Source organism: Mirounga angustirostris, unplaced genomic scaffold (assembly GCF_029215605.1).
Source record: "Mirounga angustirostris isolate CCGP_5_RB_7025 unplaced genomic scaffold, mMirAng1.0.hap1 SCAF_2, whole genome shotgun sequence".
Classification (NCBI taxonomy): Eukaryota; Metazoa; Chordata; class Mammalia; order Carnivora; family Phocidae; genus Mirounga; species Mirounga angustirostris.
The window spans coordinates 4,262,427-4,285,336 of NW_026991710.1; the positions used below are offsets into that span (position 1 = coordinate 4,262,427).

The window sequence follows — 22,910 nt, forward strand, 5'->3', positions numbered from 1 at the left end:
CAGGAAGGGCGAGCTCAAGGGCCAGGATGAAGGACCCAGGTAACAGGGGAACTTTCCTCTGTTAATAAATGCACTGAATGGTACACTTTCAAAAGGGTGAATTTTATGGTATGTGAATCACATCTCAACAGAGCTGTCTGTGTTATAAAAACAAACAGGCGGGGCGCCTGGGTGGCTCAGTCATTAAGCGTCTGCCTTCGGCTCAGGTCATGATCCCAGGGTCCTGGGATCGGGCCCCGCATCGGGCTCTCTGCCTGGCGGGAAGCCTGCTTCTCCCTCTCCCACTCTCCCTGCTTGTGTTCCCTCTCTCGCTGTGTCTCTCTGTGTCAAATAAATAAAAATCTTAAAAAAATAAAAATAAAAATAAAAATAAAAAATAAAAACAAACAGGCTGCTAGAGAGAGAGAGCCTGATCGCCCATGAAGTAATCTTTAGATCTAACAGTCACCTCGCAGGAAATAGTTTTGGGGACCATGCTGAACACCACCACCAAGATACACCCAGCAAGATCCAGACTCTGGGAGACGCCGCAGGACACATGAGCTCGTTTTTTCAGTAAATAGAGGAGGAGGGATAAATAGAAAGGTGGGGTAACCCATATAATACAAAGAGACTAACAAGATCTTTCAACTAATGGCAGTGTGAACCTTACCTGGATCTTGATTCAAACAAACTATAAAGCTGCGAACACCTGAGACAGTTAGAAATTTGAAAACGCCTGGATATTTGACAAGGGCGTGGGATCCGTTATCTAGTTTACTCTATTTTCGTATGTATTTAAAATCTCCCACTAATAAAAAAGGTCACAGGAGAGTACAAGCCTCCACAGATAGTCTCCAACTCATCTGATGCTTGGACAAGCTTTGAGCCGATACAGGGTCAAGAAGCAAGGCTATTTTTCCCTTCTCGTACCATAAAAACTTGGCGCCAGCTAACACCGGCCAATCCCAGAGGGGCCAAGCCCTATGCAGGACACCCAGAAAGGGCGAGAGGAATCTCGAAGGAGGCCCAGGCTGGACTCACTCGCACACCGTCAACTCAACTGCTCCCCTGACTCAGCCACCAGAGGGCCAGCTCGACCCATCCCAGAGGAGTCATCCTTCAGGTCTCCTGTCCTCCAGTGACCTTTGTGGGCCTCCTCTATTTACCAGTGATGGGGGACAATCCCACCACCCTGCCCCAGGGCATGGCGGGGAGGGGTGCTTGGTTTAGAAAATGCCTTCTAACTTGTGGAAGCACTGGCAGGCAAGAGATCCTGACCTCCCGATGGTGCTGACGGATGGCTGGGGAGCCTTCTGTTACCACCCTCCTTCTGAAACTCAGGGACGGAAGGACTGCCCAAGACCCCGCACAGCACAGCCCAGCCTCAAACCCAGGCTCCTCGTGTCCAGTCCAAGAAGGACTTTATCTGTTTTCTCAAAAGGCACTTGGAGTAATGACTTCCTCAGTCAGGCCACCGGGCTGGGCTACTCTGCAGGAAAAAAGAGAACAAAAGGCCCATTTACCTGGGCCCACTTCCTGTTCCGACTCTGCATCTGAATCGTAGCTATGGAAGCGAACACCTCCTCCGCTGGCAGGTCGTCCGGGAGCCTGGTCAGGAACTGGGCCATGTGAATGAAGTCCATCTTGGTCAGGATGTCCTCAAACAGCTTCAGGATGCCCAGGGCCGTCCGGAACAGGAACCCTTCCCCGTCACGACAGAACACATCCCAGATACGACAGGCCAGATCCAGGGGCAAAGATTTACTGTACAAGGTAAAGATCCTGGGGGAAAAAAAAAGTTTTGAGTGTTTCAGGTTTTGGATGGCACAAAGAGCTCTGAATTCAGGTCTAATCCACTGAAAATGCTCCCAGAGTCAGTCGCTTTCATACTTAAGACACATGGCAGGGGAGGGGGAGCAGGCAAGAGGCCCGCCTTCATTTTGAAGGCCAATTCTGTAAGAAAGCATTTCTCGGCTTTCACGCGGAATCCCAAACACTGAACAATTGCTGAATAGCTGATGCTGATCACACATATATGCGACAAATATTTATCGAGAATCTACCATGTGCTTACTCCGTAGGAGGTGCTGGACACAAGGTTAATAAGGTGCACAGACCTTAGAGTCTGAGGGAAATAAGAACAGTCCAGGGACTATAACCAGTGCACACACATACTCCACACTCCTGAGGAACACTGTATACTTTTCTCCCACTAGGTGTCTGCAGAGGAACAAAGCAAAATTTTCCAAATAAACCTGAATGCAGATGGTAAGAAACTGATCTTATACTTAATGCAAACGATCAGATGAAAAAGTGAAATGCAGATAGGCACGATCTTAAAATATTGTGATAATCACCATCCAAACTACCAAAACAAATACACTATTGGGTGACTGACTGTATTACCAGGTTTAAGCATTTCTAATCTGGAACGTGCTGGTATCAGTAAGAGAGGCGAAGCCAGGTTGCGACGTAGGTCGAACGGGTTCTCCGTGACCCCATTCTCCTTCCTCGGCTGGGAGACATAGCCCGGTGCCAGCCCTGGGGTGTCTGCTGACCCCTAGGACTGGCTGGATGCTCCCTCTGACCCCAGTGCTTATCAGAACACGTGTTTGCTTTGGTCCTCCCCATGGAGATGCCCAAGAGCAGGTTCCCTCCACCTCGGCACCTAGCACAGCACCTGGCAATCTCTGCCGAGGAAGCAGATGGGTGGACGCACCGCAGATCTGCTCGGGGGGTCCTAGACGTGGTGGTTCTCACCACCTCCTCATGGGCAGCAGTGCTCACTAGAAGCGGGGATTCTCAGTTGCCGGGGGACACCCCCCCTTCCTCCTGGAAAATCACCCGTCCACAGTTTCAGCACTGCCTTGGCGCCCGCAGCCCCAGCTCGAGACACGCGGGGCCGGTAAAGGCATCCAGCCTCAGGCGTCGGACCCCGACTATGGGGCTGGCCTGGTCAGGAGGGACTGTCATCCAGCCTTCAACAGCGGGACTCCCAGCTTCCTAGAATAGATGCCACCAGAGTGTCCACGCCACCCTGGCCAACGTGCTCACGAGGCTCCTGCGCACGGCTTTCCGAACTCTCACCTGGCAGCATGCTCGGCCCCAGCCTTTCCTCTGGGACCCAGACGGACGTGTCACGCAGTCAAGGGTATGTACTGAACACGGCATGCTAATTAAGACCCCAAGCCATGCAAGGCTAGCCAACTCTAATGAGAGACTTCAGGAAGGCACGCCAGTTTAGATTTCATTCAACTCAGGAGACGACATAGGAGATGAGCATCACAGAAAGCCCCCATGTCACAGAAACGACAGCTGAGCTTTGACGAAGGCCCCACTATGTGCTCGGCACCCCCCCACCCCCTGCCCCGGGCACGCCAGAACCACAGCTGATTCCACAGCCATGGGAGGCGGGCTCTTCTGACTTCACCCCAGGGAACTGAGCCCCGGGTCCTGCCACCGTAAGAGCTGGAGCCAGACTGTGACCCTGACCCCGAAGCCCAGGCCCTGAAAGTCCGAATCGCTCTAAGGAGTTGGGCAACCCACCGGTGTAACCTTGGTAGGACACTTTATCTTTACAAGTCACAACAAGCCTTCAGCCTGAGCTTGCTATTTCACAGATAGAAAACCATCTCATCAATCAGCCGAGAAAACAAAGAGATTCAAGAGGTTTTTTTTTTAAATTTATTTTTAGTAAACTCCACGCCCAGCTTGGGGCTCGAACTCACGACCGTGAGATCACCACCTGAGCTGCAACCAAGAGTTGGACGCTTACCGACGGCACCACCGCGGCACCCACAAACCCTTAACACCTGAAAAGCAGTCTTAAGTGAGAGATGATCAGGAAACAAACCCAGCTACAGGCAAAGAAGAGGGAGAAAAACTGCAAAAGAAAGTCTGTGACGTGAAGCTCCTGGGTTCACACTCACGCGTGCGTCTCCACAAATTACCTTAACGTCCCGGGTTTTGTAAAATGAAAAAGAACGCCACCCCTGCCTTCGACGCACCCACCTGGTCTTCACACCCACCCGAGGCACCTACCGTTTCTCTGTGCGACAAGTGCCCAGACCTGAGTCTTTCTGGTGCCCAGCAGGTCAGTCTACCCACCAAAACTCCCTTCTGAAGCCTACTGGTCCATGCTCATCACCACTGGGTGGTGAGGGTACATGGCATCAAACAAAACGGACAGAGGTGCGGCCCTCCGGAGGGCAGGAATCTTGGGTGATTGACTGTATTATCAGGTTTAAGCCCTTCTAATCTGGGCTCGGTGGGGCTTCCTGCTCAGTGCTGGCACCGAGGCTCACATCTGTCCTAACAGTCACCAACCGGGCCCACGGTGTCCCTGAGACAGCAGTGCCGACACAAGGCAGCTCGCCCTGGGATGGCCGCCCGGGGCCCTGCCCTCTGCCTCCTCACTGTCCCCAAGCCTGTAGATTCCTCAGGCTTTCAGCAACCAGGGCACAGCCCCTCACCCCCCAGGGTCACATCACTGCATCCCCTCCTGCTCCGGGGCGGACATCTCTGTCCGCTCCCCTCCTCCCAGCCCTCCTGCAAGCCGCACTGCTCACACTGCCCACCCCTCACTTTCCCCTTCATTGGAGACCACTTCTGAGCCCACACTTTCGGATGCTTGCCTGCATTTCAAACCCCACTTAGATTCAAACCGCCACTGTGAAGAGGCCACTGAACTGCTCTTCCCCGGATTTCCTCCCAAGAGGAGCTCACGCAGACACCACTCAAGCAGCCGAAGAGAGCACTCAGCTCCCGGCCACCAGGCTCTGCCCTCGCCCCGTGGCAGCCCTGGGATGGGGATGGGGACGGCTCCCGCCAGAGCAGCAGGAACAAGAGAGCTCCAGCCCTTCAGTGCCCTCATCGCGCCCTCAGCACTCGGCTTCCTCCTGCCTGGACCCGTGAGTGCGGGAGAGGCAGGGCCCCTGGGCCTGCCCAGGACGCTGCAGGCTTCTAGCCACAGCAGCAAGAGAGAATTCAAGGCTTCTTCCCTGGACCGCTGCACGTTACTGCACCTTACGTCAAAATGGTAACTTCAGGTACACATTCACTAATGCAAAATAACGTATTTCTATGTTGCGGAACTAAAGAAGTGGCTATGCGCTTACAAAATACTTCAAACACACCTTGTGTGCATCTGCTTCCCCCATGTGTGTGGGAGAACAGGTCAGGTTCTTCCTGCCAAGCCCTCCCAACTTCCAGAAAACATCCTGATCTGCAACGTCACTCTAACTGATGGTCTGAGCTTGCAGGAACATGAGGGGGTACAGGAAGGGGGAGAGAGGAGTTCCACAGCCCCCAAAGCCTTCACGGAGGCCAAGGCTCATTCTCAGAAGCCAGCCCTTCCCTCATCCACTCCCCGTAACTGAGGGGAGTGGATGAGGAGGTAACTGAGCTGATGGGGTAACTGAGCTGATGGGGTAACTGGCTTCCGCGCTGGACGCAGCTTTATACACTCTACAGCTTCTCCAATTTCTCCCCGCTGCAACTCCACGAGGACGTACCATCACGTCCGCTTCACAAACGAAGAAACTGCAAAGAAAGGGAGCCTGTGGGAAATGGAAAGAGCCTGAGGTGGAGGCACCATCCAGCGCCTCCCCTGTGGAGAAGCCACAACTAGAGACTTGGACCTTCTAGGCCTGACACCACCATTCCCGGCCGTGCCCACATGTTCCCAGGGTTATGAGCCTCTGCCCCTACAGCTGGCTTAGGAAGTGCCCCCGAGCCCCTCCCTCACCACGTGCTCCCCGTGTTCCTCACAAACTGAGATGAGCAGTTAGAACAGACGTTGCTAGGTAAGACGATTCGATTTCGCGAGGGCTACGTGAATTATTAATGCCAAACACGAACTGCATTCGTTTAAGACTGGGAGGTAGCAGGGCGCCTGGGTGGCCCAGTCGGTGAAGCATCTGCCTTCAGCTCAGGTCATGATCCCGGGGTCCTGGGATCGAGCCCCACATCGGGCTTCCTGCTCCGAGGGGAGCCTGCGTCTCCTGCCTCTGCCCCTCCCCCCGACTTGTGCTTGCTCGCTCTCTCAAATAAATAAAATCTTAAAAAAAAAAAAAAAAAAAGACAAAGCTGGGAAGTAGTCATGACTCTGTTCCAACTCAGTTCCCAAGTCCAGCTCCCGCCCGAATCCTGGAAGCAGTAAGATCCCCCCCGCCCCCCGTGCCCACAGAGCACCCTCTCATTGGGCCCTCATGCTGCAGCCCCAGCGGGGCCGGCAGGCAGCAGGTACGACGCAGGAGCCCCGGCACCGCAGTGTAGGCTTCCCACTGCGAGCTTGCAACCCTCCCCGTCTCCCCCCAACGCTGACGAGGGCCCCGGGTGCGCCAGCCGCTAGCCCGGGCGCTTGGGCGCTTGGCAGGACAAGCCCCTGCTCCTCAGGAGCTCATAGGCGGACCTGTCACCCCAACGTTAAAACCTACAAATGAAATGAGAGCAAGATGCAACAGAAACTGGAATCTGCCAACCACAACCTTCACCCTGAACCCTTCCTTCAAGGTGGAGATTCAGTGGGATGGTGGGACCGCCAAGGACCCCCAGACCTCACTTCGACAAACACCATGCGTGACAGGGAACGCATTGCTGGACTCTTCCACAAATCCAGACTGTTTATTACAACACCCGTTCACACCTCCTGATAATCCTGATATTCGACATCATCAGCGGGAAAGAGTTCAAGAAGTTCAGCAACCATATGTCAATCCTCACACAAAACAGGATACCTGACTGAACACCCAAAACTCTGCAGGGAGACGAACACTGCTGGGGAGACCATGCTCTGGCCCTCGTACCTCCACGCGCAGAGAAGAGTGACACGCCACACCACACAGCCCTTTCTCCGGGAAGGCGGCACTGGCAGGTCGATCTAATTCTCCACCATGAGGTCTCTGCACCAACGTCCCCCAGTCCGCACAGAGTGACAAGCACCGGAGCGGCCCCAGGCTGCATTCTGGAAGGGGCCCCGATCTAGGACTCGGAGCCACATGCGGGGCCGGACACGAAGGCCACAGAGGTACCCAACAAAGCTCCGCCTGTGAGCGGAACGGCAAGAAACAGAGACAGCCACAGAGCGGGTCAGCGCTGTGACGGAGGAAAGAGTCCGCTGCAGGGGTGGAGGAGAGGAATGAGAGCATTCTGCAGGAACCCCTCTCCAACTGTGCTACGTAAAGGCCGAGAAAGCTACCCAGTCCTACTGCACAGGGCACAGGAACCGTCCTGGGAACAAGGCAGGAAAGGAGCTGTTGTCATCGTCGTGCCCACGCAGCTCCCCCGGGGGCCCTCAGCCAGCCAAGCCACAGGGGCCCGTCCACTGTCGGACCGGGGGCAGGAGCAAGAGGCCTCGTCGTCAGGCAGCCAGCACCCAGAAGCCTGGGATGTCCCTTGTCTCACGGAACACGTGCCCCGCGCCCGTCCGCCAGCCCTGCCGAGGCGGCGCCCTGCTAACGGGGTGCATGTGGCTCCGGGCCGGCTCGGGTAGCACAGTCATAAGGCAAAGGCTCTGGCGTCCGACCAGCCCGGGTGTGACTGGGCAGGGGCCTTGGTGCCTCCTGTGAAGACAAAACCAGCCGTGAGCGTCTCTGAGCGCTGGGCTTCCAGGGCACATCCTGGGCACGACCGTGCTTTCCCCGGCTTCCTCCTCTCTGCCTGCCCGGCTTCCCACCGGGGCCGTTCCCTGGAGGCATCCAACTAAGAACCCGAATCAGCGCAGACCATCCACGAATCCGGGCTGCAAGGAGCGCACCAAGAGCACGCGGTTTTGCTGGGCCCGACTGCACCTCTCCGCTAGCCCTCCACCGCCATGCAAATGCAGACAGTGTTCTCCTTGGTCCTTATGCCAGAGAGCAGCTGAGCAGAGACCTCCCCAAAGCAGGCTGGGCAGCATTCACGAGGCATCAGGCACCAGCCACGACCCATCACGAACCCGGGAGCTTCCTTTTCATGGAGACCCCCTGTACGCTGCGTCAGTTTTCATCATGGACGAGTCTGGTCCAGGTTCACACTCCCAGGAGCATCATCAGCATGTAGACTCAATCTCTGGAGCCCAAGCTCTGGGACCCAGCTCTCGGGGTACGCTAAGTCCCCACCAAATCCCTCAGAAGGGCTCCATGGGCAAGCACACAAGGTCCAGAGGAGCGAACGTGAACGCTGAGTGCCAGGTAGCCATAGGACCTCGGGCAAGCTGCTCTGCCTCTCTGAGCCTCAGTTTCCCCACCTAGGAGCCAGAGGTGTCACACTTCACTCCAAGGGGTTGTTCTGAGGTTACAGGAGATCCTGCGTGAGCAGCACTGCAGTCAGTGAATGCAGGCGCCCTTGGCCTCTGCCCCCATCTGGATGGTAGTGGTCTCCAGACGAGAACAGAGAAGAGCGGGTCCTCTAGGACGGGGCTCCTGGTGCTGCCCTCGTGACCCAGTCAAGATTATTACTGCACTGGGAAATCAATCAGGGTGGAGGACCACCAGCAGTTTTTCTTAAGTAAACAGAACAGGAAGTTTCAGAATGCTTCACCTTGACAAAGCAAGGGCTGCGTATTGTCTGAAACTTATCTCGGTCAGGTACACAGAGGAAGTTCCCGTACGTAACGGCCGTGCACCGCATCACAACATAAAATCCCTTTCCTTTTATGAGTCTGGGTGAAAGAGTTTGAAAGACACTATCCCAGACAGTGTTTTCCAACTTCAGTTTTAGCCCGAAATCCTACGAATCGGAGTTGGAGGCCTAACACAGCTGAGGCAGAAGCTGAAGGCTCTGGTGCGGTCTGACGCCCCCGAACACCCTCCCCACCGTGCAGAGTCACGGCCAGCACTGTTGAGGCCCAACCGGGCCATTCTGCCGAGTGACATCTTTTTTTCTGCAGAGCCCCTCTGTAAGCCGGGTGGCGGGGGCCAGGGGTATCAGCTTATAAGGCCCAACGAGGTTCATCACTGCAGGCGATGGAGGAGAAAACGTGTGCGGAGAGGGTTAATGCCCATCACCGAGGCCACGAAGCAAGTAGCAGGAAAGACTGGACCAGGCCTGAGGGTTCCAGAACCATACTCCTCCCACCACTGTTCCACACGTCTGCGGCTAGCCTTCTCACCTGCCCCCAAACACGGGTGTTCTCGGGGGTGACATCCCACCCCTTCCTCGGGCGACCACATCCACCTCTGCATGAAGATTTGCCTGGCCTACTGCTGCACCCAGAACTCTCTGGAGCCTCCTATCTGTATGTCTACTTAGATGTCCAGCACGTACTTCCAAATCAGCGTCCAAAATCAAATCTATGAAGCACACTGCCAAACCTGATCCCAGCTGGGAGTACCTGCGAGCCCCTCACTAGCTGGACACTCGAGTGCAGGTGATTCTCGGCCTTCCCTCACACGTCCACAAACTCCCTCAGGGACCGGCAGCTCTCCTCTCCCTCGGCCTCTGGCCCCCCTACCGTCCACCAGCTCCCCACGCCTCAATTCAAGCCCTGGTCTTTTGGCCTTCATGTGTCCCTGCCTCCGGGCTCCCAAGTAACCTAAAGCTCACTTCTGGATATAACCCGCCTCCATCCTCACCCTGAGCAAAGCCTGCAACCATTCCCTCTGGCCCCTGCAATCCTGCCCAAGCTCCGCAGCATGGGACCTAAGTCCCACACGATCTCTCACCCCTTTACTGTAGGCTCCAGCATCGCCAAACCAACTGCTATAGCCCTGCTAATTCTGGGCCACCACGTGCTCACGTCACGCCTTGGCTCAAACTCACGGGTCACCTCTGTGTACTCTGAGCCGAGCCAGGGTCCAGGGCCCTGCCCATCTTCCCTTCCTAAGAGACAACACATACAACACACTACAGAGCTGTCCGTGGGCACAGCTCTTCCCTCTGGACAGAGCTCTGGACAAGCAAGCACCGTGTCCTGCTCCCCGCTCATCACTAGATCCTAGCAGGGAGCCCAGCACAGACCTGTGGTTAGTGACATCTCGCTTACTGCACGGATAAACGGCACTCTGAAAACAAAAAGGTCCACAACACCGTTTCTCTCCTTGGCGGAATAAGGAAGGACACAGTAAAACAGACCTCAGAGCGCCTGGCAGATGCAGGAGCTTGAAAAACAGAGGGCACCTCAGACGCAGGGCAGTGGGGAAGACGTTAAAACAGGATGTGGGAGGGAGTCCGGCCAAGCCCAGGAAGAAGCCGGCAGTGAGGACAATGAAAAGCAGGCAGGGAGAGGAGAAAACACATAGAAAATTCAGTCTTACCAATCAATCAGGTAGATGTCTGGAGTTAAGTTATTTTTCTTGAAATGAGCAAATAATTTCGGCAGATTCTCCTCAAAGAACACCTCAAATGCAGCAAAATAGGTCAACATCTGGGGAGACAACGTGAGATAGACCAATCAACCAGTTATCAGCACAGACTTCCACTCTACAGCAGAAAGGCGACATACGGACACTTTCAGGACAGGACAACCGTCATCCGCGGCTGCGTACACGTCTCGCTGGGCCCGGGCAGTTCCTACCTGAGCCCCTTCTCTGCTCTCCACAACGCCACCCGCTACATGGTCGTATTCCCTCCGCTTACACAGAAGGCGGCAGAGGCCCCCTGGTGTGTGGCAAGGCTGGGACCTGAACGGTGCCTGGCCCACTGCAAAGGCTGAGGGTCGTGGGCTGGCTCTTCTCCAAGAACCAGGAAGGAAGAACTGTCTAAAGGAACCCGAGAAAGCACACGTCCCGAGGGAGTGTCATCCTGACGTGCATGGCCCCAAAACGCTGCCCTTTTAATGCAGCGAAGGGAGAAAATATTAAGGAAAAGCAAGCAGTCAGAGCCTCTATGGTAAAGGCACATGCTTTTCAGCTCCGAGAGGTTTGCAGGAAAACAGCACGCACTGAGCAGGGGAGTGCTGCTGGAACAGCAAGAATAGCCGGGGTGGGACTAGCAATGACCCGCGTCAGAGTGGCGGCCCCCTCTTGGGCCGTTCACCTGGATGCACGCGGGCAACTGGCGACTCTCCGACTCAACGAAGGGATGTACTGTAAACCAGCGGGTCCCGACTCTGCCTCCCGGGGGGACACCTGACAATGTCGGAGGACGTTTCTGATGGACACGCTAGCGGGGAGGTGCTACTCGCATTCAGCGGGGAGAGGCTGGGGATGCTGCTGGTCTCCTCTGCAGCACAGGACGCCCCCCCACACCTATCAGCCCCCATGTCCACGGCGCTGTCAGGAGACCCGCTGTCAAGAAGGTCCCGTTCCACACTACGATTCTGTGATCGTGCCTTAAATTCCAGAACCACAGAAATTCACAAGCACAGTTTTTATCATATGTGTCTAAAGAGAAAGGTGGGGTCTTATCTTCACAATTAGGAAATACTGAGATAGAAATCATTTTATTATATATAACAAGTATTTTCCTGACTACGAAACCTGTAAATGCTCCCTGTAGAAAACTTTAGTATAGAAACAAAAAAGATCATCCATAAATACTATTAATATTGTTCATTTCCTTCTATTGTTAAATACGGTAGCTGTTACAGCACATGTTCTGCTTCAGATACTTTTGAAAAAAAAATCAGCTTTCTAGGGGTGCCTGGGTGGCTCAGCCGTTAAGTGTCTGCCTTCGGCTCAGGTCATGATTCCAGGGTCCTGGGATCGAGCCCCGCATCGGGCTCCCTGCTCAGCGGGGAGTCTGCTTCTCCCTCTCCCTCTTCCCCTGCTTGTGTTCCCTCTCTCGCTGTGTCTCTCTGTCAAGTAAATAAATAAAATCTTAAAAAAGAATCCACTTTCTGATCTTACTTTTCCACAATATGATGCCAATCTCATTACTGCACTGCATATGCTGCCAGATTTTATTATTTCTCTTATTTTAACTGCAGTACGTTAACACACAGCGATACCTTATTTTCAGACATACAATATAGTGAGTGATTCAACAGCTCCACACATCACTCAGTGCTCCTAACCCCCATCACCTATTTCCTCCATCCCCCTGGCCACCTGCCCTGGGATAACCACCAGTTTGTTCTCTAGAGTTAGGAGTCTGTTTTGATTTGTCTTTTTATTCCCTTTGTTCATTGGTTTCTTAAAGTCCACATATAAGAAAAATCATATGGTCTTTGTCTTTCTCGGACTTATTTCACTTAGCATAACGCTCTCTAACTCCATCTATGATGTTGCAAATGGCACGACTTCATTCTTTTTCAGGGCCGAGTAATATTCCACTATATGTATGTCTGTGTGTGTACACGCCCCCCCGTATCTTCTTTATCCATTCATCAGCAGATGGACGCTTGGGCTGCTTCCACAATTTGGCTGTTGTAAGTAATGCTGCACTAAACATCAGGGTGCACGGATCCTTCTGATTCGGTGCTGTCTCACTCTGCGTAAACACCCAGTAGGGCGATTACTGCATTACGTAGGGTAACTCTACCTTTAGTACCTTGAGGACCCTCCATCCTGTTTTCCAGAGTGGCTGCACCAGCTTGCATTCCCACCAGGAATGTAAGAGGCTTCCCCTTTCTCCGCATCCTTGCCAACATCTGTTGTTTCTACTGCCGGATTTTAAGTAACCATCTGCCTCCCCCTAAACCCCCATTTTAAAAATGCTTCCATCTTTACGATGAAAAATGATTTTAAATAATTACAGTTATAATTATGTAATAACCATCTTTTTCTTTTTTTTTTTTAAAGATTTTATTTATTTATTTGACAGAGAAAGAGAGACACACACACAGTGAGAGAGGGAACACAAGCAGGGGGAGTGGGAGAGGGAGAAGCAGGCTTCCCGCCGAGCAGGGAGCCCTATGCGGGGCTCGATCCCAGGACCCTGAGATCATGACCTGAGCCGAAGGCAGATGCTTAACGACTGAGCCACCCAGGCACCCCTGTAATAACCATCTTTGTCCATACCTGTGACTTTCTCAGGATTGATTCGCACAAGCAGAACTACACACCCATGCCTTTTACCACTACTGATAGTTAAAACCAAACTGTCTTCCAAAAGGCCTCTACCAACTTATAGCTCCCCTAACAGCTACCACGTTCTCAGCTGTGTTGAAATACTATTTTTTTTTAAATGTAGGTACTGCCTGAGCAAGAAACACTCCAGAGTCCTTAGGATATTAAGGAAGAAACATGCCCGAGATTGTCTCCTCGAAGTACTGGTGACCGTTACCAGCAAATCAGACAATGGGCCCCTTGAGTGGGCGGCTCTCCGGGCTGTAGAAAGTCCACGGGCTCAGGAAGCAGAATGGGTTAAGATCCCAGCAATTCCACTCACCAGCTATGTACCCTGATGGATCATGTCATTTCTGGGCCTTGCTTCTTCATCGGCGCCCTGCAGGAGACCCACCTCTGGAAGCACGTGAGGGCCCTCCCCAGGGCAACTCCTGTCAGCTCCTCCCACCTGGTCTGTGTCTACAGCAATAAAGAGGTGGTCGTGACCACGTCCCCTCTCCCGTGTGGGGGCGCAGTGCATGGAAGCAGAGCCCCAGGGTGGCAGTGAGCAACAACAGAGTGGGTGATGCCATGCTCTCCCTGATGGACCCAAATGTGGAGGGCACCCCTCAGCTTCTGCCGTGACACAAATATGTGTATTCGGGCAGGAGCTGCCCCTCCTTCCTCGTTTAAAGAATGTGTTTTCAGAAATACTTCTGAAAGAACGTGTTAAATACATACAAATGGGACGCCTGGGTGGCTCAGTCGGTAAAGTGTCTACCTTTGGCTCAGGTCATGATCCCAGGGTCCTGGGATCGGCCCCATGTCGGGCTCCCAGCTCCGTGGGGAAGCCTGCTTCTCCCTCTGCCTCTGCCTGCTGCTCCCCCTGCTTGTGTTCACTCTCTGACAAATAAATAAATGAATTAAAAAAAAAACAACATATAAATGGCTATCAACCGTGTATCTGGAAAACATACTCCTTTTCCCTCTGAAAAGACAGAACGATCAGCAACCCTGGCTGTGTGAAGGCACACATACTGGGGATACTCACAAGGCCATGGTCCACTCGGAAAAACGCCATTTGACAGGGTTTATTCAAAAGATTAGAAAAAGCAATGAAGGCATCTGCAGTATCTAGGTTCAAGCTCAGCACAGCCGCTATAAAGGACATGCCCTGCACCTGAGGAAGGAGAGAAGGGGGCATTAAACTCACGGCAGCCACCACGGTCGGACCTGCTCTTTCACGGACTGAAAGAGGAACCAAACACCCTCAAGCTAGGAGGGCCCACATGGCCACCAACCCACCGCTGAACTGAGCGCCTCCGCGGCGCCCACCTGCCCTCCCTCGACTGCTCAGCCACACGGCCCCCCGCCTGCGCTCCCTCAGCCCCCGCCTCCGGCCACATGGAAAACCATGAACGATGGCATCTGGCACCTGACAGGCTGCCCTCCAGAACGGATGGTGCCCAGCGCCGCGGACATGGGGCTCTAACTTGAGGCGTTAGGGCTCTAATCATGCGTGCACAGCTGCCAAGCCGTGGAAACACAGCAGCGCAGCGTGAAAACGGTTACTGCTTAAAAGTTTTTCTGGTTTAATGCTAAGAAAAAAGAATCCCATGCAAAAAATGAAAATCAAATCCAATCACAACGTGATTAGTGCCACAGAGCGGCCGTGTCAGCTCAACCCCTTTACAAGAAAGGGGAGGCAATTCACGGACCACGAAGCTCTCCATTCCCCCCGACATCAACAACAAAAAAATGAAGGCACCACTCAACCTGACATTTGCAGCTAAGTTGTGCTGGGCAATATTCTGACTTTCTCTTTAGATGGTAACATTATAAGATATTGAAAAGGTTCACTTACATAACCCACATCCGGTCGGTAACAAGTATAAGCGCCCAAAATACTGTGCAACATGTCATGATATGGACCACCCTAAAAGGATCAACACACCAAAAACAACACGTGTGTAAGTCTGGTTAGTACTCAGATGGACATCTGACGCGGCTGCCGGTCACACCAGCTGCTCTCGGAGGACGAACCAGTCGCCAAGCATTATGCTCGCAGCTCTACGCATCCTGCATGACTCAACAAGTTCACGACCAATCCACGGTTAACCAGAGACTGCAGCTCAGCCTACAAAGCTGCTTGGAAAAAAGCTGGTGGGTCAGGCATGAACACCTCGCTCGGAAAGCATCCTTAGTCTGGCTTCTGCTGCGTAACCGTGTCTCCCCTCCACAGCTCAGCAGGCAAGCCAGCTACCCCAGGGCTCTTCAGAGCAGGTGACCCGCCTGCCTCCTCTCCTGGCAATGATCCTCGTCTGTCTCTTTTGTGTGTTTCAGCAGGCAGGTTTAAGAAATACCCTGTAAGTGTCGAGTCCTGACAGCGACCATTTTATTAACATTCTCCCGGTCCTGCCACCTGAGACCTGTGCTGGAATTTCCTGTTTCCTAAGTGAGCACAGAAGCAAAAAAGGTACCTCCCGCGATGTCAGTGTGTCTGAAGGCACCGTGAATGGACCGGTAGGGTTCAGATTCCACAGTCCCCGTCCATAGCTACTCTTCGGCTACAGTCAACTTAAGGAATAAAAAGCGTACGTGGCATGTGACGAGAAAGTCACTCTGCACGTGACCGGGTGTGGCTTACAAAAGAATGCCATGGCCCAAACCATCACATTCTGGCGTATACGAGAAGTAAAAGAAGAGACACTTCTAAATCAGACGGACGAAAGAAGGAAAGCCCACATGGGAAGGTAACAAAGACGGCATCCGGTGCCAAGCGGGCAGAAGGGGGATGGGCATGGAGCTCGGTGAGAGAGTGCCAAATGCCCACCTGACCACCACCGCTGACCGTCACTGAATGAGAAAGACTAGAACGTCACGCTAAACTTCTCTTAAAGGTAAATGCTTTTAACTTAAAAGATTCTCCACCGTTCTATGTGCTGAATGTCCTTTCTCTGAAGAAAAGAGGGGGCCAGTGGATGGCGGCCCCCTATTTCAGATGCCCTCGCTTTGGACATCTCCCCACACTCTCCCCTCCCACTGCACTTTGGTTTTTGGTACTACCCACTTATGAATTCAGAGCTGAGGGCACCACAGACTGAGAGACACACCCAAAGGAACCCAGAGGGAAGGAGAAAAGCCAACTTCTCTGCCATCTGCCCCCACCCACACCTGAGAGACCCCTAAAGCCCCTCCTCTTCTTCTGAACACATCTCCCTGCACCAAAATAATTGCCTTGTGACTCTCAAAGTCCATGAGGCTGAGTCCCCAGGACAGACTGCACAGAGATCACTCTGGGTCCCCAGTCTGGGAACGCTGGTCCTCAGCGTCGGCCAGACGCCAGCACCCTCTCAGGCCCTGTTCCGGTTCCCCAACTGCCCTTGTCAGCTGCAGGGCAGGTGTAGATCTCAAAGCACTGTCCTGACGCTCCCCTTCCTCCAGGGCACAGCTGAACTACACGGGCTCCCGGTGCGGCCACGGGGGCCAGGGGTCAGTAAGCGGGGGCCACAGCCCTGAACTCCATGGTCTCTGTTCACTCCTTCGGAGGGAAGTGGGATCCCCTGCACCACCTGCTGTTTGATGCTTCTCTTCTAGTCCTCCTTCTGCCTGGAATGTCTTTCCCATCGTCTGGTCAGACTGTCACTCAAACCTAGTCCAAGCACAGCCTGAGGGCCTCTTCCCCAGCAACCCCATTCCCGACACCCGCAACCCCCATGCCGGACTCCCAGCAGAGTGGCCCCAGCTCCTCCGTGCTGGGACACACCTACATTTTTGCAAAGCCCCCATGTGTCTAACATGTGCATCCGCATGCCTGCCTCCTTCCATGTGGCTGGTGAACTCTCTGTTCTGGTTCATTCCACCATCCTTTACTGGTTATCCAGTGTGTGCATGGCGTGACACCAGAAACACAGGCCTGACAGAATCATGTCGGGGATTCCAAAGATGCTTGGCAAGCGCCGAGGTGAGGACATGGAGGCGGCCAGGGACATGTGTGGAGGCTGGCACAGCGATCCACAAAAAGATGGGAATCTGAACCAAGAAGGGGCCGTGGGAACAGGGCAAGAACAGATTCAAGGATATTTCAGAAGTAGAACTGGCAAAAACCGTTACAGACTGGATACGGGAGGGGTCAAATAAGACCCCCGGGGAAATGTCTGCTGTCAGAAGAAAAGGTCTTCATGCCCCTCTGTTCTGATGACTCCAAAATCCACAGGCGGCAGCCCTGAGCCCTGCCTGTGCTAGCTCAGAGGCCCACGGGAGAAGCCCCGGTTCTCTTTACTGCCATCCAAAAGAGGGTACTCTATCTTGTCTCCCACGGCTGGTTCTGCACCTGGGGGTGTCACCACTCTCTCCTGGGCCATCTGCTCAGAAGCCCACCCTCACCACAGCCCGCAGCTGCGGAGGACTTCCGCACGCCCCCACCCGCACCCCAGGCTCCCCACCCGGATCGTCTTCTGAGGGAGTGCTGCTCTGTGCGGCCCTGAAAACGCAGTCGTAGCCGGGAAGCTCCATCAGATGGAGCCGCACCCCAGGCCCCTCCTCCCTTCCAAGGCTTGGGTACGTGCACCGTAAAAGGAACCAGAGCTGCCTCTGAAAGCAGGAGGATGGACTAGCCTCGTCTGTAGAGGTCTAAACGTGATGACATAAGACTGCCCTCCCCCACGCCCAAAACCCTAGTGCTTTTCAAACTTGATTACAAACACGTGCAGTTTGGCATCTATGACGTTTACACAAAACATACTTAAAGCAACAAATGACCGCCACCTACTTGCTGGAAAATGCAGAGATTAGGAAACGTCCTCGAAATGTCCAGTTTAATAAGCTCCAAGCTGGCTTCTCTGTCTGCGGCTGAAAACCCGGCATCTGTCAAAAGACGAAGAGTCTGGACACGGCTCAGAGACAGGCACGCGCAATCACAAGGCTCTCAAGTGTGACAGGGATGGACACGGGACATCGTTCTGCACAAGTACACGGGCCGGATTACAGCGGGAGCCCACACGGTCCACCGTGGGCTTCTGAAGAGCAAAACCTCGCAGCACCAGCTGAGGCTGGATCGTCATTAGGGACTTCCCAGAGTCTGAAATCGAAATCTCATCTGATATTACCTGACATCAACAGCGGTCAGTGGAAGGAAGGACGAATAAGTGAATATTCACAAAACACACCTTCCTTTGCCCTAAAACATCCCTGGTGTGAACTTAGAATGCACGGCAGTTACTAAGGGGAAATACTCCTGCGTACTATTTCTGACAAACGTTTACAAATAATTGGTTTTGTATTTTCCCTCAGTACTACATGAACAGTATAAACAAAAATCAGTAAAAAAGACGCTATTTCAGCACCAGCCGTAATCACTCCTGTGCGTCCAGGGGCATTCTAAAAGCACCATCTAGCACATGTGTGGTGTTCCTGTTTCCGTGGACTAGCTACCAAGCTCCTGTAGGAGCCAACACTCGACCAGTCCTGGGGGCCAGGCTACTAAAACCACGGGAACAGTGAAACCACACTGGTTCTGACTGGCCCTCCTGCCCGTCTGCACACAAATGCGTCTCAGGAAATGGTCTTTCTCGTAAGCTTTTTCTTCAACTTGTTTGCTCTAAAAAAAAAAAAATCCTTTTTTCCATGAAACTTTTTATAAATTCGCACCAACCACTACTTCGGTAAAGGAAGGTCTGCTGAATGATAAATAACGACACACAACTGACCCAAGTACCCCACCCGGTTTAGCAGGGTGTGTACCTTCGTTCTCCGCTTCAGAGCCTCCTGTGCTGAAGGATCGCCACCTCTCCTTGGCTCGGGCAAGACAGATGTCAAAGAGCTCTGGAAGAAAAGCCTCAGGGTAAGTATCACGGGCACATGGGCACAGAGAGCACACAACCGCCTCGTTCCAATACTGACAGTTCAACCTCAGTCCGCACGCTCACGAGACCACATGAACAATTCCCCCCAACATGGCCTGAAGGTCCTACTGCAGCCTAAGACATCAGCACATACTAAGGAAGAATTCATAAAATATTACCACGATGTCAGGTATGACTTAAATTACACAACCCACCCCTACAAGGCCACTGTTCTGACTTGTTTCTGAGTTAATTGCCTCTACCAGCCTGGGAGCTCCTTGGGGGTGAGACCATAAAGGTCCCTCACTCACCTATGTGTCTAGAGCAAAAGGCGCTGGGACGGACACAGATCCATATAATCAACTAACATCAGACTAATGGACGGAAGCAGAGACCAGCAGAAACCCATCTGGTTTCAGAAAAGGACAAGAGGCAGCCCCTACCGCCATGGCCCAGGCATCCTCATCTCGCTACCGGAAGTGGGGAGGGGGCCGAGCACAATGGGCAGAGGCTTCACGACACCAGGGTTCCTACTGGCAGCCAATTCCCAGGATAAGCCCCCATAAGGTGGGTTCCAAAGCTCCCCCGCCCACCCTAACAACGTTCTTTTTCAGTAAGTCTTCTCTTTGAGTAGCTTACGAACAGTGAAATAATACCTCATGCTCACAAATTTTGCTGTCATAGACAGCCCTCCGCGGGTATATCCACACCCCAACCTTGAAGGAACCAAAGTGAGGACTCCACCTGCAGAGACTTCCCAGGCCTCCCGGGCCATTCACCCCAGCCCCGGGTCCCTCATCCACATCCATGTCGCTGATGAGCACCGATGGATCACTAAGACTTTCACTGCAGCTACCCAGAGAATTTCTGTCACTTTACTTTTCCTATCATTATTTTGGAAAATACAAAAGAGCACGACCGCCTCCCAGACAGTGAATGCTATTTTATTAAAGCATAAGCCAAGCTGTGGTAACAGCACTGTGATCCAACAAGTGCAATCTGATTACTGACCTTTTTCCAGCCTTGTTACAGATCTGACTCACAACACACTGGTTGACCAGGGCAGAAGAGGGTACAACGGTGAAATGTAACTTCACACTATTATCCCTAGACAAGAGGGTCTGGAGAACCTATGCCTCCTCTCTTTCCAGAAGGTGGGCTTGGCTTTGATCATTCCAGCAGAAGACGGAAGGAAACCACCCCACGGCCCCTGACCCCTGGGAACCACTGGCCAGAAGAGGTATGTGACAGTTCAAACACAGACACCGGCAGCCTCGGGGAAGAATGGGTCAGAGTGTCAGAGTCCTAAAAGTATCTCTGTGGCTTTGCTGCTGTGTCTGCAGTGACGAGGGGAACAGCAAACACACCTTCCTCCCAGACCCGGGTTCAAAGCCCAAGGCTGACTTCCCACAGAGCGAAGCTTTAATAATAGTACTACGCTGACTTCCTAGAAGCTTCCGATCTCACGAGCACAACCTTTAAGAGCAAATCTCCAGGGCTTCCCAAGTTGGAACGCAGGCTTCCGACTCAGCCAGGGGTAGAATCGAAGCCCGACTCCAGCACGCACCAGGGTGGGGGGCAGTCCCTAACCTTTTCAGGATGGCTGTCGATGTTACAGAAGACAGGTAAGTAAAGAACTGAACGTGATGTGATGCCCGCCTCAACAACTGGAATTCACGACTATCTGCGTTACTGGCTTCATTGTTCAGTAAAACGGAGATTAAGGAGAACCCAAGAAGGTGGCATGCATTCATTCAGTGAATACTTCTTGAGGGCCTGCCATGTGCAGAGAGCTGGGCTGGGCCCAGGTGACAGAGCAGAGAGCAGGACAGGTGGGTCCGCAGCTTCCGGGGCACGTGCTCTGGCGGGGGCAACGGACACCAGGCAGCTAACTGTACCAGAAAGGTGCGATGTAAATAAAATGAACCAATACCAGCATTTAGACAACTTTCAAGACGTATAATCGATTAACTAGCTGTTTAGCCCCATCTACTCAGATACGGTCCATAGAAGATTCTAATTTCCCTAAAATCAACCCAGGCATCAATGAGAAACACACACACACACACACACACACACACACACACTCTGCATTATGTCCAGCTGTTTGATAGACTTTAGAAATTTTTCAAGAACAAGGACTGAGGCAAATACTCAGCAATTTCTCCAAACCCCTACAAACGAGTCCTACAAGTTAAATGTCACATATAATCCTCTCAGGTAAAGAAGTTAAAATGAGCCAGAAATGGAGCTTGGAGGAGGTCACTAGAAACAGAAACCAGTAACCATCCACACAACCAGCTGACCTTACTCAAGATGGAGAACACTGCCTGGACAAGGCTCCCATCATGGGATGAGATCAGTGTCTTGTAAGATAAAAAAATAAAGTAACAGTAATAAAAAATATGAACCCTAGCTACACAGAGAAGATACAAATCAGTTTTCCGCTCGAACGCCTTCCACGGGGTGAAAACCGCCACCACCAACCACACGAGCGCGTGCCCGGCACGAGCACAAAGGACGGGAGGAGGAAGAGGCGCCGAGACTGCAGCCAGGGAGAAAAGGGAGAACGAGTGACCGCCAGTTACGAAGCACTAGATTCTAAGTGTCTGAGCTCCAGTGTCAATCTCCCTCTGGGGGTGCAGCCTCGCGGGGTGCCGGGCACGGAGCAGGAAGCCAGTCCGGGGCGCGCGCGGCTGCTGGGGGATGATCACCTGCACACCGCACGGGGCATCCAGAAAGACAAACAGCCCGAAGAAAGCGGAGTACAGATCTCAACCTCCCCTCTGGACTTCGGCTACTAGGACTCAGGGACCCCAGGCCTGGCACAGCAACTGTCCTTCTATGGTGCTTATATATAAGCTGCCTGGAACAAAATGTTGCGAAAAAACCCCACAGTACCCTAGATAGAATGCCTCCACAAAAAGAACACCCACCTTCCTTCCACTGTCATGTCCCCATCAAGCCTGGCTTTCCACAGCACTTGGAGAAGAGATCCTGACGTGACCCAGCCCACCGCTGCTTTGAAACCCGTATGTGCCACCCTGTCTATTCAGGGAAGAGGACAGGTATCAGGAAGAAGGGAGGCGTGTGCTTGGGACTCCCAGGTAACTGAGGCACGTAGGAGTGACCCTGGCTGCCCCGCTGTCTCTCCCTCCTGGAGGACACAGTTACCAGGCCTCTCAAAAGACTCACGACAGTGGCTACCTTTCTTCCTCACGGGGCAGAGGGGACGGGAGAAGCCAGAGGACTGGGGCTGGAAGGAGGCAGGGGGAGAGGATACATTCTCCAAGCCTAGGATAAGGCAAGCTACTCACCATGGGTGATGTTTAACTCGTTGCCAATGGCTAAGCTCCAGACTTTGCCTCTCACACTGGGAGGGATTCCCTGCCACCATAAATCTCGAACTTTTCTAGAGCACCACCTGCACAAAAACGGAAGCGTGGATTTAGGAGTTTGTTCTCCATGAAGAAACATCTGGCTACCTGTGCGCCCAGCCCCAGACCAGAAGAGCAGGGGATACGGAGTTGCATGTGCAGCCCCTGCCCTCGGGGAGCTGCAGCCCAGCGTTCCGGAGGCCGGGAGAGCAACAACAACGGCTGTTCGGGAGCTGAATCCTGAGTGACCGGCAGCAGTTTAAGCAGGTAACGGACGGGAAGGGCTTTCAGAGCAGAAGGCATGGAGCAAGAAAGAACCCGGGCCGCTGCAGGAACCGCAGATAGCTGGGCACGGCGTGGGGGTGCTGGGGAGCCCCGAGAGCCCAGCAGCCGGCCACCGCACTGCACGCAGGCCAGTCACTCGGGGAGTGAGCTGCCCAATCCCGCTGGCAGTGGAGACGCGGAGGTGTGCGGGCCACGATGCTCACGCACCGCCAACAGCCGGGACTAACGTGAAGGTGCCAGGGCTCCCCTGGGGCTTCTCAGCGCAGCACAGCGGGGAAGAGCACGGGCTGCTCTGACCGAAACCAGGTCTGCATCCCAATTCCAGCCTTACCTGCCGAACCCAGAGCAGATGACTTCTCCCCTCTGCCACCCAGCTGCTGACACCCTCCCCCCAGAAGGGCGCTGTGAAGGTCAAGTGGGACAGGGCACAGAGGCACCCAGCCAGTGCACTAAATGCGGGCTGCTGTGGAAGCGCCCACGTCTAGCTCACATCAAGCATCGGCCACGGCAGGAGG

General features: G+C 53.5%; 1 protein-coding gene across 4 annotated transcripts in view; it reads right to left on the reverse strand.

Annotated features, from left to right (window-relative positions):
• TBC1D14 (TBC1 domain family member 14) overlaps window positions 1-22,910 on the reverse strand; it is a 104,854-nt gene that overhangs the window by 4,465 nt on the left and 77,479 nt on the right. For 3 of the 4 annotated variants that reach the window (XM_045881530.3, XM_045881532.3, XM_045881533.3), the window contains 7 exons: window positions 22,051-22,157; window positions 18,633-18,713; window positions 17,662-17,756; window positions 14,755-14,826; window positions 13,942-14,070; window positions 10,218-10,327; window positions 1,506-1,764 (listed from right to left, as the gene is read on the reverse strand). In XM_045881530.3, the coding sequence (XP_045737486.1) occupies window positions 1,506-1,764; window positions 10,218-10,327; window positions 13,942-14,070; window positions 14,755-14,826; window positions 17,662-17,756; window positions 18,633-18,713; window positions 22,051-22,157 (853 nt within the window). The remainder of the gene's footprint in view (window positions 1-1,505; window positions 1,765-10,217; window positions 10,328-13,941; window positions 14,071-14,754; window positions 14,827-17,661; window positions 17,757-18,632; window positions 18,714-22,050; window positions 22,158-22,910) is intronic. The other variant, XM_064584238.1, reaches the window with a different exon arrangement.